Source organism: Salmo trutta, chromosome 31 (genome assembly GCF_901001165.1).
Source record: "Salmo trutta chromosome 31, fSalTru1.1, whole genome shotgun sequence".
NCBI classification, from domain to species: Eukaryota; Metazoa; Chordata; class Actinopteri; order Salmoniformes; family Salmonidae; genus Salmo; species Salmo trutta.
The window spans coordinates 24,045,505-24,060,282 of NC_042987.1; the positions used below are offsets into that span (position 1 = coordinate 24,045,505).

The 14,778-nt window shown below is 40.2% G+C and overlaps 1 protein-coding gene across 2 annotated transcripts in view; it reads right to left on the reverse strand.

The window, feature by feature from the left end:
• Positions 1–725: 725 nt before the first annotated feature.
• LOC115169799 (high affinity cAMP-specific 3',5'-cyclic phosphodiesterase 7A-like) overlaps positions 726–14,778 on the reverse strand; it is a 32,998-nt gene continuing 18,945 nt past the window's right edge. The window contains exons 2-13 of one of the 2 annotated variants that reach the window (XM_029725752.1): positions 10,595–10,655; positions 8,263–8,349; positions 6,749–6,903; positions 6,578–6,641; positions 6,159–6,254; positions 5,898–5,998; positions 5,488–5,619; positions 5,107–5,198; positions 3,463–3,607; positions 3,095–3,191; positions 2,885–2,965; positions 726–2,574 (exon numbers count right to left, since the gene is read on the reverse strand). In XM_029725752.1, the coding sequence (XP_029581612.1) occupies positions 2,348–2,574; positions 2,885–2,965; positions 3,095–3,191; positions 3,463–3,607; positions 5,107–5,198; positions 5,488–5,619; positions 5,898–5,998; positions 6,159–6,254; positions 6,578–6,641; positions 6,749–6,903; positions 8,263–8,349; positions 10,595–10,655 (1,338 nt within the window). In that variant the 3' untranslated portion in view covers positions 726–2,347. Of the gene's footprint in view, positions 2,575–2,884; positions 2,966–3,094; positions 3,192–3,462; positions 3,608–5,106; positions 5,199–5,487; positions 5,620–5,897; positions 5,999–6,158; positions 6,255–6,577; positions 6,642–6,748; positions 6,904–8,262; positions 8,353–10,594; positions 10,656–14,778 lie in introns of both variants that reach the window. The other variant, XM_029725751.1, reaches the window with a different exon arrangement.

The window sequence follows — 14,778 nt, forward strand, 5'->3', positions numbered from 1 at the left end:
TTTACAGTTTTCAGTGTCTGAGCCCACTTGCCTTAGAGCTGATTGCAATAGCCACAACATCAACACGTGTAACTGTATGCATTTGTTGTCAGGGAGGACCATACAGCATTGAATGAAAGCAAAGTTCATCATAAATATTCATAGTTGATATTTACACCTATTGTATCTGTGTGCTTACAGGTCTATATTCCCAAAATGGTCCATATTCCCAAAATGCTTAACATATCCTAATGCTGTGTGTGTATATCTATCAATTGAACCACTTTTGTAGTAAAATATTTGTTTACAACCATCCATTTCATATATATTCACTGTTCCTAGGCCATCATTGAAAATAAGAATTTGTTCTTAACTGACTTGCCTAGTTAAATAAAGGTAAAATAAAAATTAAATATGGGAGAAGTTAGAGTTAGAGATATGGGAAAAAGTCAGAAAAACTAAAGTCCTTTTTGAGGTTGGATCTCTAGCCTACTAGATCTGTATTAATGACAGACCTCTACAAAGTGATATGTCGATACAATAAAACCACAGATCAAAGGGAAACCTTTATCAGTATCTTTAATTAAAAATAAAATATCAACACTATCAAAACCCAATCATGCCTTTGCACTCTTATTTATCCCTCCTCTATGCAAAACCCCAGAGAGAATAGAACATTCTTTGTAGAACTGTAAAGAAGAACGGCTGGGGTTTTAAACTGGACAGAGGAAAATAAAGCAAACGCATAAGTGTGACAAGTTCTTTTATTAATGAAAATGTAACTGCAACTGGCATGTATCAAAATATCAATTTGGCAAAGCTTTTCACAAAATAGTTTGCCATGCAAGTTCCTACCCAAAAATGACTTACATCAAAATGGTAAAAAGTTTTATCAAACAGTCTTGCAATAGTAACCAGAAAATACACATTTTTGCCATAATATGAAAAGCACCGGTTTTCATTCGATATACTGAAAGTCCAACCAGAGACACAATTGTGTCTTGTGTACAGAATCAAAAAACAATACCAAAAATAACTTAAATATGGAATGTTTTATGTTATGACTGGATCACTCTCCAATCTACAAATGCCAAGTCATTTCCTTTTCACACCAGAGGCAAACAGTCGGACAATGCATTGAGAGAAGACGATCATAAAAAAAAGAAAAAAAAAGAACTGGTTTGGTCACTTAGTTTTGTGCATAGTTTAAAGGTATCTGTTGCCAGTCTTAAAAGTTGTCTGTTTGCATTCTAGAAAGGGCTTCGACTCTCTAAAATAACATTGTAGATCATGGCACAACCCTACCAGAGGCAGACCACCTAATATCAACTTTAATAAGTAGTCATGCTGTTTATACCCTCAACTCAGGTCATCCGTTACTAGTATGGAAGAGTTGTTATTCAAGTGTTGAAAGAATGTTAATGCCATAAAAATAGAATCTAGATTCTATTTCTATGGTTAAGGCCACACGCATGCCCTGTTTCCCCATTACAAAACATTGTTATTAGGCTACGGTTAAATCCCCAACACTGTACACCATATCAGTAAAGAAATACATTGATTTCATACCACATCCAATGGACTTTTTTCACACAAGTAGTCTCTGAGCTGACTGACTATTGGGTCATAAAACCTGTTATAGTTCACAGTGCAAGGAGCAACGAACAGACCAAAACAGTCCTTTTAGGGCATTTGTGTTGTTCTGCAATCAGATGTTTGTTCAGTGTGTTGTCAACAGGACAAGTACTTCATGTGAGTGGTTATTCACATACAGTATGAACTTTTTTTACAGAACCAATGTTTAATTTGTGAAATGCAGCACAAAAGACGCTTGTAAACAGTCTTCAGAGGCAGCAGTGAAGTGGGCTCGTCACATTTCTCGTACGAGGAAGTATTACTATTAGTCTGAAATGCAGCAACACACAGAAGTTTGTCTCATTCATTCAACATGAACCTCTCTCTTTGAATACAAGGTTTCCTCACTTTAAAAACATGAACAAAATGTTTGCAAGTGGCACTTTAAATCAGAAGGGTCTTGTTGAAAACATTCCCTTCAGGTCTCTGTTAAAAGGGTGATGTGTCAAATTAGTGATGTCAGAGCAGAACTACAGTACAAAATTAAATAAAAATACATACAGCAGAAGCAACATGAGGTATATATGTATTGCTCTATGTTAAAGTAAAGGGTCCAAATTCAATAAATTAAGTTAAATTACATAAAAAACAAAAACAGTGGTTAACCTAGATGTGGAGCGTGTGGCTGAGTTGCTGTGGTGCAGGGAGTGCTGGGTAATGTAGTTTCTGTCGGATGCAGAGATTCGTTTCACTCTTTCTCACCTCACCGTGGGCGCCAGTCATGCTTGGCATGTCATGACCCTTTGCTTCCCTGAGGTAATACTTTGGAGTTTGAGTCTTTGGTGGCAGGAGTCCTCTGTTCCTCTGAGACCCTACTAGAGCTAGCCTCCTGCTTGTCCTTCCCCTCCTTCCAGCCTTGCTTGTTCAGGCTCAGGTGGCTCATCATGGTCATGGACAGCCGTGTGTCAGAGAAGCGTGACCATTCCACAAACAGAGGCTCTACCACGTATGCCATGAAGCCTACAGGAGAAGACATCTTTCATTCAGAGCAAGTTCTGACAATAAATCACACAATGCTGCTAAGGTCAGAAGAAGAAAAAAGCAACCACAAGCAAATGTATAAATATTAAGTAGGAGCACATTTGAAATCATTGTCAGTAGCCTTATCCGAGCCAGAATCAGCCAGAGGCCAGGAGGGTCTACTATGACTGTAGCATGAGGCAGCTTGATGTACAAGTACACCCCTGGACAGGTCACTAAATCAGAGTAAAATCTAAATTAATGATATACTTAATCATATGCAGACTTAGATTAAGAGGGGTAACCTTACCAATCTGTATATTGGCAACCGAGTTGGATTGCCTGTCACAGAGTGGGGTTACTTCAAGATTATGTTTCCGCTCAATGTCACCTGATGAAAAGAAGGATTGGTTAATACTTAGTATATCAACAGCACTGTCACGCTTGGTTGCACTCTTAATAAACACCTGGATTAAGATTAGAGAGGATTAGCCCAGTACAGAGTTTCGGGGTACAGTACCTTGGTGGAAGAACTCCTCTGTCACTTTCTCGCTCCACTGTTTGCTGAGTTTCCACGGTCGGCAGGGGTTGCAGATGTCCGCACACTTCAGAGCCATCTTTACAAGGTCAATGAGGAAAACAGAGCGGAGACTCAGGAAAAGGACAACATGTAACTCAGTTTGTCTCGGTGTCTCTTTCCTCTCCATCAGCCTATCCACATGGACAATTCACTTTCACCGTTTCAAGCTGCACATTTTGCAACACTTCAGTCCTTCAGAGATTCACATGATCTCTTAATGCCACAAATCACATCACAACAGTTCAAAAGGGTGATGGATAGTACAGTCATTTATGCTGCTTTTGTTAGGTGGGAAACACCTTTCTCACCTGAAGGATAAAGTGTCGATGTCCTCCGTTAGTGAGGCAGAGCTCTCCCTTGTCCAAGTGTGTCCTGAACTCTGAAAGATAGTCATTCTGCCTGCTGATGTCCGTAGCCAGAATCAGGGATCCAAGCCGCTCCTCCATGTTCAATCTAAATGACAACATCCAATCGATATTTATTAGTATATACAGTAATGAAACAGTTATTTTCATAAACAAACGAAAAGGCCTTTTTTACTGCAATGTTGCAATGGGTGATTACACAAGTCTGAAGATACATTTAAATGAGCTAAATCTGGGGACCCCATAGTTAATATTACACTACCGGTCAAAAGTTTCAGAACACCTACTGATTCAAGGGTTTTTCTTTATTTGTTTTTACTATTGTCTACATTGTACAATAATAGTGAAGACATTAAAACTATGAAATAACACATATGGAATCATGTAGTTAAACAATTTCCCAAACTGGGATCAGTAAAGTACTACTCTACTCTCTCTCTCTACTCGTCATTATTTGAGTCTCTGATGGATAAAATGCTGATGTAGTTTTGGAGTCCAAATTGGAGATTTTTGGTTCCAACCACTGCGTCTCCGCATCTGTTCTCCGTAGCGGAGAACAGATGATCTCCGCATGTGTGGTTCCCACTTTGAAGCATAGAGGAGGAGGTGTGATGGTGCTTTGCTGGTGACACTGTCTGTGATTGATTTAGAATTCAAGGCACACTTAACCAGCATGGCTACCACAGCATTCTGCAGCGATATCCCATCTGGTTTGGGCTTAGTGGGACTATCTTTTGTTTTTCAACTGGACAATGACACAACACACCACCAGGCTGTGTAAGGGCTATTTGACCAAGGAGCGTGATGTGTTATGGACTGTACGTTTGTTTATCCCATGTGTAACTCTGTGTTGTTTGTGTCGCACTGCTTTGCTCTATCTTGGCCAGGTCACAGTTGTAAATGAGAACTAAATAAAGGTGAAATATATATATTTTTTTAAAGATGGAGTGCTGCATCAGATGACCTGGCCTTCAAAATGCCCCGACCTCAACCAAATAGAGATGAGTCAAACCGCAGAGTGAAGGAAAAGCATTCCAGGTGAAGCTGGTTGAGAGAATGCCAAGAGTGTGCAAAGCTGTCATCAAGGCAAAGGGTGGCTATTTGAAGAATCTCAAATATAAATACATTTTGATTTGTTTAACACTTTCTGGTTACTACATGATTCCATACGGGTTATTTCATAATTTTGATGTCTTCACTATTATTCTACAAAGTAGAAAATAGTAAAAAAAATTATAATAATAATTAAAACCTTGAATGAGTAGGTGTTCTAAAACTTTGACCAGTAGTGTACATAAACTAAATGTCTTAGTGGATGTAGATGTGGTTAAATAGACTAGATCTGATCACTGGCAGTAATCACATGCATCTCATATAACCAAATCAAGCACATTACATAGCGATCCTAATCCAATCAAACTTTTTTCACAGCACACATCAAAACACCAGATTTGAGGAAACTAAATTCAGAGGATGGCCTCTCATTCTCTGTATCTAGTAACAAAACAAAAACGTGTGTCTCTCTCCCCCTAAGGGGACAAATAAAGTTTGAATTTAATATAGCAGGTGCCCTGTCTGTGAACTGACCTGTCTTCAGTGGGGAGGTGGGACAGCAGGTCTGATTCGCGGAGCAGGCCCACCGCAGACTTCCAGTGGTGATTCTCCAAAACTGAGCTATTCTACAAAATGGCAAACACAACCCAAAAAATACTTGTATTACTCATTACAGAGGTCAATATATTATACATGGGCTAGTTGATGTCTGATGCCAGCTATTAACATGTATTTCAAAGTCATTCAACATTTGATGGAAAACTACATCAGCATTTTATCCATCAGAGACTCAAATAATGACGAGTAGAGAGAGAGAGTAGAGTAGTACTTTACTGATCCCAGTTTGGGAAATTGTTTAAATCACCACAAGCATCAGCATTGAGCCCATGCGTTATTTCCAGTACAGGGCCTTACCTTGTACAGTGCTGCTAGGTAATGGTCTGTTTTGATGAGGAAAGGCTGGTTGACACCTGGATGGTCCAGATCATGGGTGGCAGCAGCAAGCAGACCCAGCAGGAGATCACAGGAGGTCAGCGTCTCAGCAAGCTGCAAACACACAGAACCCTCCTCATCAGACTCCTCACGAAGAGTCACAGTTGGAACAAACCTCTCCAGGTGTACTTGTAAAGTTATTATTTTACTGAAGGATACAAGCTCAAATGTCTTACCAGAATCTACACATCCTTCTACAAATTAAAACAAACACAAAAAACACATAAAGTATATCGATACTCGAAACCCTGTATGACCTTATTCTTACAGAGCATATAATTCAGGTGTAGATGAGCAGTTTGTTAGTGGTAAACCATGTCATTTGTTCTCACCTTGGGCTCCTGCAAGTAGCAATACATGGCCTGAGTCACATCTGCAGCGTGGACTGCATTGTGGTAGGGGTTCTGGCAGCGGTAGTCCTCTTGAATCATGACTAATAACAACACAAACACATTGGTTATTCAGTTAATTTGCAGATGGTTTCAACTATGCATCACCACTTCATTCAAGTAGACAATATTGGGTTTAAATAAATCCATGTCCCAATGCAATATGGTGTATTTAATCATTTCAAAATGTATTTATTTCCATACCTAAAAATCTCCTAAGTTTAACCATGTCCAACTGGAAGAGCTCAATTAACCCATACGTGTTGAATAAGTGAAAGGTCAGGTTGACGAGGCTGTTCCCTGTCAGAAAGCAGAACAAAAACAATGAATTAACAAATGCATAATAACATTACAGTTTGTAATAAGACAAGGGACACAGTCTTATTCTTTAATCTAAAGTTGAACTCCAACCACATATAATTAGTCTGACTAGCAAAACACCATCCACGACAAAATTACATTTCATTCTCCAAATTTATACAAACTATTATGTTTCATGACTGAACATTCTCCATATAGAAATGGAGAGCAATATGAGTCAAGGTGAGCCATAAAGCCAGCATGTATTGCATCTGCAATTCTTAAACAGCAGAGGGCAACAATCACCTAGGAAAACACCATACCGTTCGTAAGTCTGTCAAACAGGAAAATATCAAAGTTCCAGTTTCCAACCTTCTGCAGCATTAACTGAAACATATGAAATATTATACAGTTAGGCCTGCTCAGTGATACTACAACACTAACATCTACAGAAAATATGTACTGTTGCTAGATAGATTGGCAGCGGCACTGACCTTGGCTTGACCTGTGAAGTCATCGTCAAGGATGTAGCCTAGAGGGTTGGAGGCTGGGATGCCGTGAAAGAACCGTGACGAGTGGAGGTACCGCTGAAAGCTCAGCAGCCTTCGGACATTCCTGGCAGACACAGGCCGCGCAGCCTCAGGTCGGGCTATGGAAACATAAGTACAGAACCATTTACATTAGCTATGGTTGAAATGCACTGACTTTCTTTTAAAGCTAAGCCAAGTTTATATAGCTAACAACTGAATCCATTTCAAGTAAGAGTAACATCATGCTTTGTTGCATTATCTTCCAAGAAGATGTCTATATTTTCTTTCTTTTCCATAAAGTCTACTTTCAAGTTGCAGTTAGCTAGCTAGGTCACATGTTGTTAAAACAAACACCAGGATTTGTCTGTTGGCTTTTTGAGGTCTAGAACACTGAAAAGTTTTCAAACAAAATTCTGTCACAGAATTCCATACTCTTCATCTGCTTGTAAAACAAAGGAATGTACACTCTCTGTATTAAAACCATAGCACTGCATATCATTCAGGACAACGTAAAATACACACCAATACAATAAGTCAATAACAAATCGGGCTGATACTGTTAGTTGGTTTGTTGTACTAACAGCAATATACAACAGATGCATTTCACAGAGTGTGAATAACCTATGTTTACTGTGAAACTTTTTGAAAAGACGAAGGAAGACTACCAAGCCAATTCAAACAGTGAGTATCTGCACGGACAGAGGACAAACAGAGGATTTGAGCCTGCCATACCGTGGCCACCCCCACCACTGTGACTAGTGCAAAGGGGTGTGAGTGTGCAGACATGCTGCTGACACAGCAGTCCATTCTCCAGCCAGCTGGCAGCCCACCAATCTCAGTCCTGCATTGTCAACGCACACTCACCAACCATGGCAGACTAGCAAGCCTCAAAAAGCCTTTTGCAGCAAACTAGCATTCTAGAAAATTATTCGAAAGATCAAGGCACCTACAGACAGAGCCAGAACAAATGAATGTCTAATGTGTAACAGGCGATGGTCCCCAACAATTCTAAAATGCAATATCGATTGCTGGAAAATGTTGCACAGTCAGCAAACACAATAAATAAGATCACATCAATAGGACAGCCAGCTGGATGGCTTCCATTTATCAATTTGTTAGAGACACTTTGAACAATGGTCTTTTATACACCTTTTCAGACCATTCAATTTGACAAGTGACAAATATCATAAATGCTTTCATTTCATTAATTCAAGCAGATGACAGTTTAAAAGTAGCAAGAATAGCACTCAAGTTCCATATCCATTAGATGCACTACCTACATTTACATTAGTGATGTTTAGTGTTTACTTCATACAGTATCTGCCATTTAGTTCATACGTCTATGTATCAGACAAAGGGTTACTTCGATCATAAGAGCAACAAATCATGGATTGCAAAAAGGTTCAGCTTCTTTATTGATAGAAGATATTTCAAGGGGTGGTGGCACATTGAAATGGGAGTTTTTGGTTCTTACTTACAGTGCAAAGTTCGGAAATCGACATACAAGTAGGGATGAGACCCTCTTCGCTCTGGTTCAAACCCCACCTGGCTTCTGACTCTCACATCTCCTAGAAGGAATGGGAAAACATCGTCCTCAAGGTACTTGCAATAATGAGGGGTTTCATTTAGTAAATCATTGGGCCTGTTAAGACTGAGGCTGTGTCCCAAATGGCACCCTATGCAGTGCAATACTTTTGACCAGGGCCCCTAAGGCATCTGATCAAAAGTTGTGCACTTTATAGGGTATAGGGTGCCATTTGGAAAGCAAAAGGCTGAGGCGACACAGACAAAGCTAAACAGGAAGCCTGGCTGTGACACAGTGCCAAAGTGACTATTAGTATTCACACTGGTGTCAGTGTAGAGCTGGAGAAGAGGCAGGCCTCTCTATTCAGACTAGATCAAAACAGACTGCAGTTTTACGAGATAAGAGTTACGTAGTTAATGGGTAATACAATATGTTATCTAGTTAGGAGACATCTTATATCTTACATTCCTCACCGGTGATATAAAATATATTTAAGTACTGTTATCCATACGGACTAAGAAAGAGTAAGTGTTTAAGATCCTGTATTCATAAGAGAGTGAATAAAGGATCTTAAAACAAAAACACATACACTTTCTCAGTCAGTATAGCTAGGTAAGAATACCCACAGATATGTATCATTTGATTTACACAATATGCCTACCACTTTGAAGGTGCAAAATATTTTTTTATTGTGAAACAAACAAGAAATAAGACAAACAAAACATGAAAAAAAGCGTGCATAAATATTCACCGCCCAAAGTCAATACATTGTAGAGCCACCTGTTGCAGCAATTACAGCTGCAAGTCTCTTGGGGTATGTCTCTATAAGCTTGGCACATCTAGCCACTGGGATATTTTGCCCATTCTTCAAGGCAAAACTGCTCCAGCTCCTTCAAGTTGGATGGGTTCCGCTGATGTACAGCAATCTTTAAGTCATATCACAGATTCTCAATTGGATTGAGTTCTGGGCTTTCCAAGACATTTAAATGTTTCCCCTTAAACCACTTGAGTGTTGCTTTAGTAGTATGCTTAGGGTCATTGTCCTGCTGGAAGGTGAACCTCAGTCCCAGTCTCAAATCTCTGGAAGACAAACAGGTTTCCCTCAAGAATTTCCCTGTATTTAGCGCCATCTATCATTCCTTCAATTCTGACCAGTTTCCCAGTCCCTGCCGATGAAAAACATGGTGGATGGTGTTCTAAGGTGATGAGAGATGTTGGGTTTGCGCCAGACATAGTATTTTCCTTGATGGCCAAAAAGCTCAATTTTAGTCTCCATCTAGCCAGAGTACCTTCTTCCATATGTTTGGGGAGTATCCCACATGCTTTGGGGAGTCTCCCACATTTGCTTATTTTTTTCTTTAAGCAATGGATTTTTTCTGGCCACTCTTCCGTAAAGCCCAGCTCTATGGAGTGTACGGCTTAAAGTGGTCCTATGGACAGATACTCCAATCTCTGCTGTGGAGCTTTGTAGCTCCTTCAGGGTTATCTTTGGTCTCTTTGTTGCCTCTCTGGTTAATGCCCTCCTTGCTTGGTCTGTGAGTTTTGGTGGGCGGCCCTCTCTTGGCTGGTTTGTTGTGGTGCCATATTCTTTCCATGTTTTAATAATGGATTTAAATTGTGCTCCATGGGATGTTCAAAGTTTTGGATATTGTTTTATAACCCAACCCTGATCCGTACTTCTCCACAACTTTGTTCCTGACCTGTTTGGAGAGCTCCTCGGTCTTCATGGTGCCGCTTGCTTGGTGGCACCCCTTGCTTAGTCGTGTTGCAGACTATGGGGCCTTTCAGAACAGGTGTATGTATACACTGAGATCATGTGACAGATCATGTGACACTTAAATAAAGTCCACCTGTATGCAATCTAACTAATTATGTGACTTCTGAAGGTAATTGGTTGCACCAGATCTTATTTAGGGGCTTCATAGCAAAGGGGTGAATACATATGCACGCCGCACCACTTTTCCTTAAAAAAAATTTTTTTAAACAAGTATTTTTTTTCATTTCACTTCACCAATTTGCATTATTTTGTGTATGTCCATTACATGAAATCCAAATAAAAATCTATTTAAATTACAGGTTGTAATGCAACAAAATAGGAAAAACGCCAAGGGGGATGAATACTTTTGCAAGGCACTGTATCTACTGAATAACAAACACACATCAAACCATTACTTAAATAATCAATATCCTCATGGATGGTGAAAAGGTAGGTGAAGGTCATACGATATGTTAAAATATTCATGGAGTGATACAAAAAAATCCAGTGAATATCATGCCATACGTACCGAGCATCCGAATGTACAGAGCCGTTTGATCCTCACTGTCATAGGAGATCGCCCCTCGTCTCTGCAAGAAGAGGATAATTTAGACAAACTCCTAGAATAAAACAATTGTTGGGGGTGTTTTGTTCTCCTCTAGGAAAAGGATGACGCAAATGTTGCAAATTCCCCTAGGTTGTGAGCTGCATTTCAAAAGCTCTCCAAATTAATTTACATAAAAACTTTAATGACGTACATTTTAAAGTGGGGGGGTTGGGGGGGGGGGGTAAAATAAGCAGGTTAGCATTTTTCGTCATGAATCTTGTTCTGGAAGCAGTCACAAGCTGGCACAGCCAAAGTCATAATCAGGTTTTAAACCTAACCGTAACCACACGGCGAACCTGCATGTCAATTAAGGCATCCCCCCCGCACCTCTCTGATTCAGAGGGGTTGGGTTAAATGCGGAAGACACATTTCGGCTGAAAACATTCTGACTAGGTATCCCCCTTCCCACCCTTCCCCTTTAACCCTAATGCCTAACCCTAACCTTAAAGAGCAAAAAGCTTTTTTCTTTTTTTTTGTGCCAATTTTGACTTTTTGGCTGTGGAATCTGACTTTGTGGATGTGTTATCTAGTGGAAACCAGCACACAGCCCAGTCAGTTCCTCTCCTCTGCAGCAAATGCTGGCTCAGTGCCACATCTGGGTGTCCCCAGATGGCCTCAAATTCGAACTATGACGTCAATCTGTGCAACCTATTTGTATAAATGATATTCCCCCATCAGCCCATCCCTAGCTGCATAAGTGTTGTTGAATGCAACGGCATAAAACATAAATGCCATACGGGCTTCTTTGGCCAGTGGCTGTATTTATACAGTCTTGCATGTGACCTTGCATTGAAGTTAGATTACAAGACCTGATATCAAATTAACTGCTGGGCTATACCATACCAGTATACAACTGTAAGCCAAGTCAAAAAAGATCAGAGAGGACTGACAGCGAACAGGGGTGATTACAGAGTAATATGCTTCAGGGGGTGACCATGGAGGGAGGCCGAGGAAGGCTGACCTACAATGTAAGAGCTGGGCAATTCCACACAAGATTGGCCCAAAGATAATTGATGTTTTGGATCTTCCTGAAATTAAATCCATAGAAAGACCATTTGGGGGAAGGTTTGGCATAACTTAGAAATCTGTATCCAAAATAATTATTGAGAAATAACTAATTAAAGTTGGGAGATGTGACACTTTGGCCTGCTTTCAGACACTACAACAATGAGTCTGTAGATGCTTTAAAAATATCGTTTTGGTGTCATTTGAAACTTACCATGTGCTTTGAAATATGATTAGTGTTAAGATTAAGAACACCATTTCTGTACATACATTTATGTATAATTAAAAATACAAATACAGTCGTGGCCAAAAGTTTTGAGAATGACACAAATATTAATTTCCACAAAGTTTGCTGCTTCAGTGTCTTTAGATATTTTTGTCAGATGTTATTACTATGGAATACTGAAGTATAATTACAAGCATTTCATAAGTGTCAAAGGCTTTTATTGACAATTACATGAAGTTGATGCAAAGAGTCAATATTTGCAGTGTTGACCCTTCATTTTCAAGACCTCTGCAATCTGCCCTGGCATGATGTCAATTAACTTCTGGGCCACATCCTGACTGATGGCAGCCCATTCTTGCATAATCAATGCTTGGAGTTTGTCAGAATTTCTGGGTTTTTGTTTGTCCACCCGCCTCTTGAGGATTGACCACAAGTTCTCAAAATGGGATTAAGGTCTGGGGAGTTTCCTGGCCATGGACCCAAAATATCGTTGTTTTGTTCCCCGAGCAACTTAGTTATCACTTTTGCCTTATGGCAAGGTGCTCCATCATGCTGGAAAAGGCATTGTTCGTCACCAAACTGTTCCTGGATGGTTGGGAGAAGTTGCTCTCGGAGGACGTGTTGGTACCATTCTTTATTCATGGCTGTGTTCTTAGGCAAAATTGTGAGTGAGCCCACTCCCTTGGCTGAGAAGCAACCCCACACATGAATGGATGCTTTACTGTTGGCATGACACAGGACTGATGGTAGCGCTCACCTTGTCTTCTCTGGACAAGCTTTTTTTCCGGATGCCCCAAACAATCGGAAATGGGATTCAGAGAAAATGACTTTACCCCAGTCCTCAGCAGTCCAATCCCTGTACCTCTGGCAGTCTGTCCCTGATGTTTTTCCTGGAGAGAAGTGGCTTCTTTGCTGCCCTTCTTGACAACAGGCCATCCTCCAAAAGTCTTCGCCTCACTGTGCGTGCAGATGCACTCACACCTGCCTGCTGCCATTCCTGAGCAAGCTCTGTACTGGTGGTGCCCCAATCCCGCAGCTGAATCAACTTTAGGAGACGGTCCTGTCGCTTGCTGGACTTTTTTGGGCGCCCTGAAGCCTTCTTCACAACAATTGAACCGCTCTCCTTGAAGTTCTTGATGATCCGATAAATGGTTGATTTAGGTGCAATCTTACTGGCAGCAATATCCTTGCCTGTGAAGCCTTTTTTGTGCAAAGCAATGACGGCACGCATTTCCTTGCAGGTAACCATGATTGACAGAGAAAGAACAATGATTCCAAGCACCACCCTCCTTTTCAAGCTTCCAGTCTGTTATTCGAACTCAATCAGCATGACAGAGTGATCTCCAGCCTTGTCCTCATCAACACTCACACCTGTGTTAATGAGAGAATCACTGACATGATGTCAGCTGGTCCTTTTGTGGCAGGGCTGAAATGCAGTGGAAATATATTTTTGGGATTCCGTTAATTTGCATGGTAAAGAGGGACTTTGCAATTAATTACAATTCATCTGATCACTCTTCATAACATTCTGGAGTATATGCAAATTGCCATCATACAAACTGAGGCAGCAGACTTTGTAAAAAATTCATATTTGTGTCATTCTCAAAACTTTTGGCCACGACTGTACACAGTGTAAATCTCTCAAAAGTACCCTTTTTGCTTTTGTTCATTTTGGACATACTGTTTGAAAGAAGAATACTTTACAAGTACATCACATTTCCAGTGTTGGTTCTGATACATCATCAATATCTTTGGGCCAATCTCGTATGGAATGACCCAGCTGACCCAAAATTGTGGTTGGTGGGTCATCACGCGCTTCTACTCTAAACGCAACCAATTGAGTAGCAGGCAAACTGCACAGCAATGAACTAGAATCAACCCTGTTAGTGCATGTATGGACAAGCCTAGGTCATCATGTAAATTGTTACTTTAAAACAGTCAGTTGTACGAACGGAGTATAGAAAGTGTGCCAATGATTTTGTTGACAAATCAAAGCATGTCTCTTCCACTTGATTATCTGTGAGAATAGAACCCTTGCCAAGGTTTGACAGTGTTACAGTACTGTTAATGGGTTGTTCCACGAAATGAGTGCCTTGTGTGTGCATCCCTTTGATATTTTAAGTAGAAATTGTAGATTCTTTTTTTTTTTACAATTTAAGGAAGTTTCTTGGCAATTTCTCGCATGGAATAGCCTTAATTTCTCAGAACAAGAGTAGACTGACGAGTTTCAGAAGGAAGGTCTTTGTTAGCTAACACAACGTGCCATTGGAACACATGAGTGATGGTTGCTGATAATGGGGCTCTGTACGCCTATGTAGATATATATTTTTTTATGGAATAAGAAAATCTGCCGTTTCCAGTTACAATAGTCATTTACAACATTAACAATGTCTACGCTGTATTTCTGATCAATCGGATGTTATTTTAAATGGACAGAAATGTGCTTTTCTTTCAAAAACAAGGAGATTTCTAAGTGACCCCAAACTTTTTAATGGTAGTGTACATGTAGGTAGAGTTAGTGACTATGCATAGATAATAACAGAGAGTAGCAGCAGCATAAAAGGGGGGTTGGCTTATGCCCCCTCCCCGTTGCACACAACAAGCTTCCATTCCCCGTTACAAGGGGTCTTATGGCTGATTTAAGATGAAAATGTCAACCCTGTTAAGGTCAACTCTATTACTTTATTTGGCAGCAATTACTATAGCAATTTAACGTCGAGATGGGAAAATTTGTTTTTTAATGAAGTTGAACTCTATGACAGAATGTTAAAATTAGTTGAAATTATAAGTTCTATATGTCCAAGTTACACTTCTCAAAAGGCATCGAATTGGTGGAACAACCCGAATACTGGCTGCGACACCTGTCTGTTTGCAG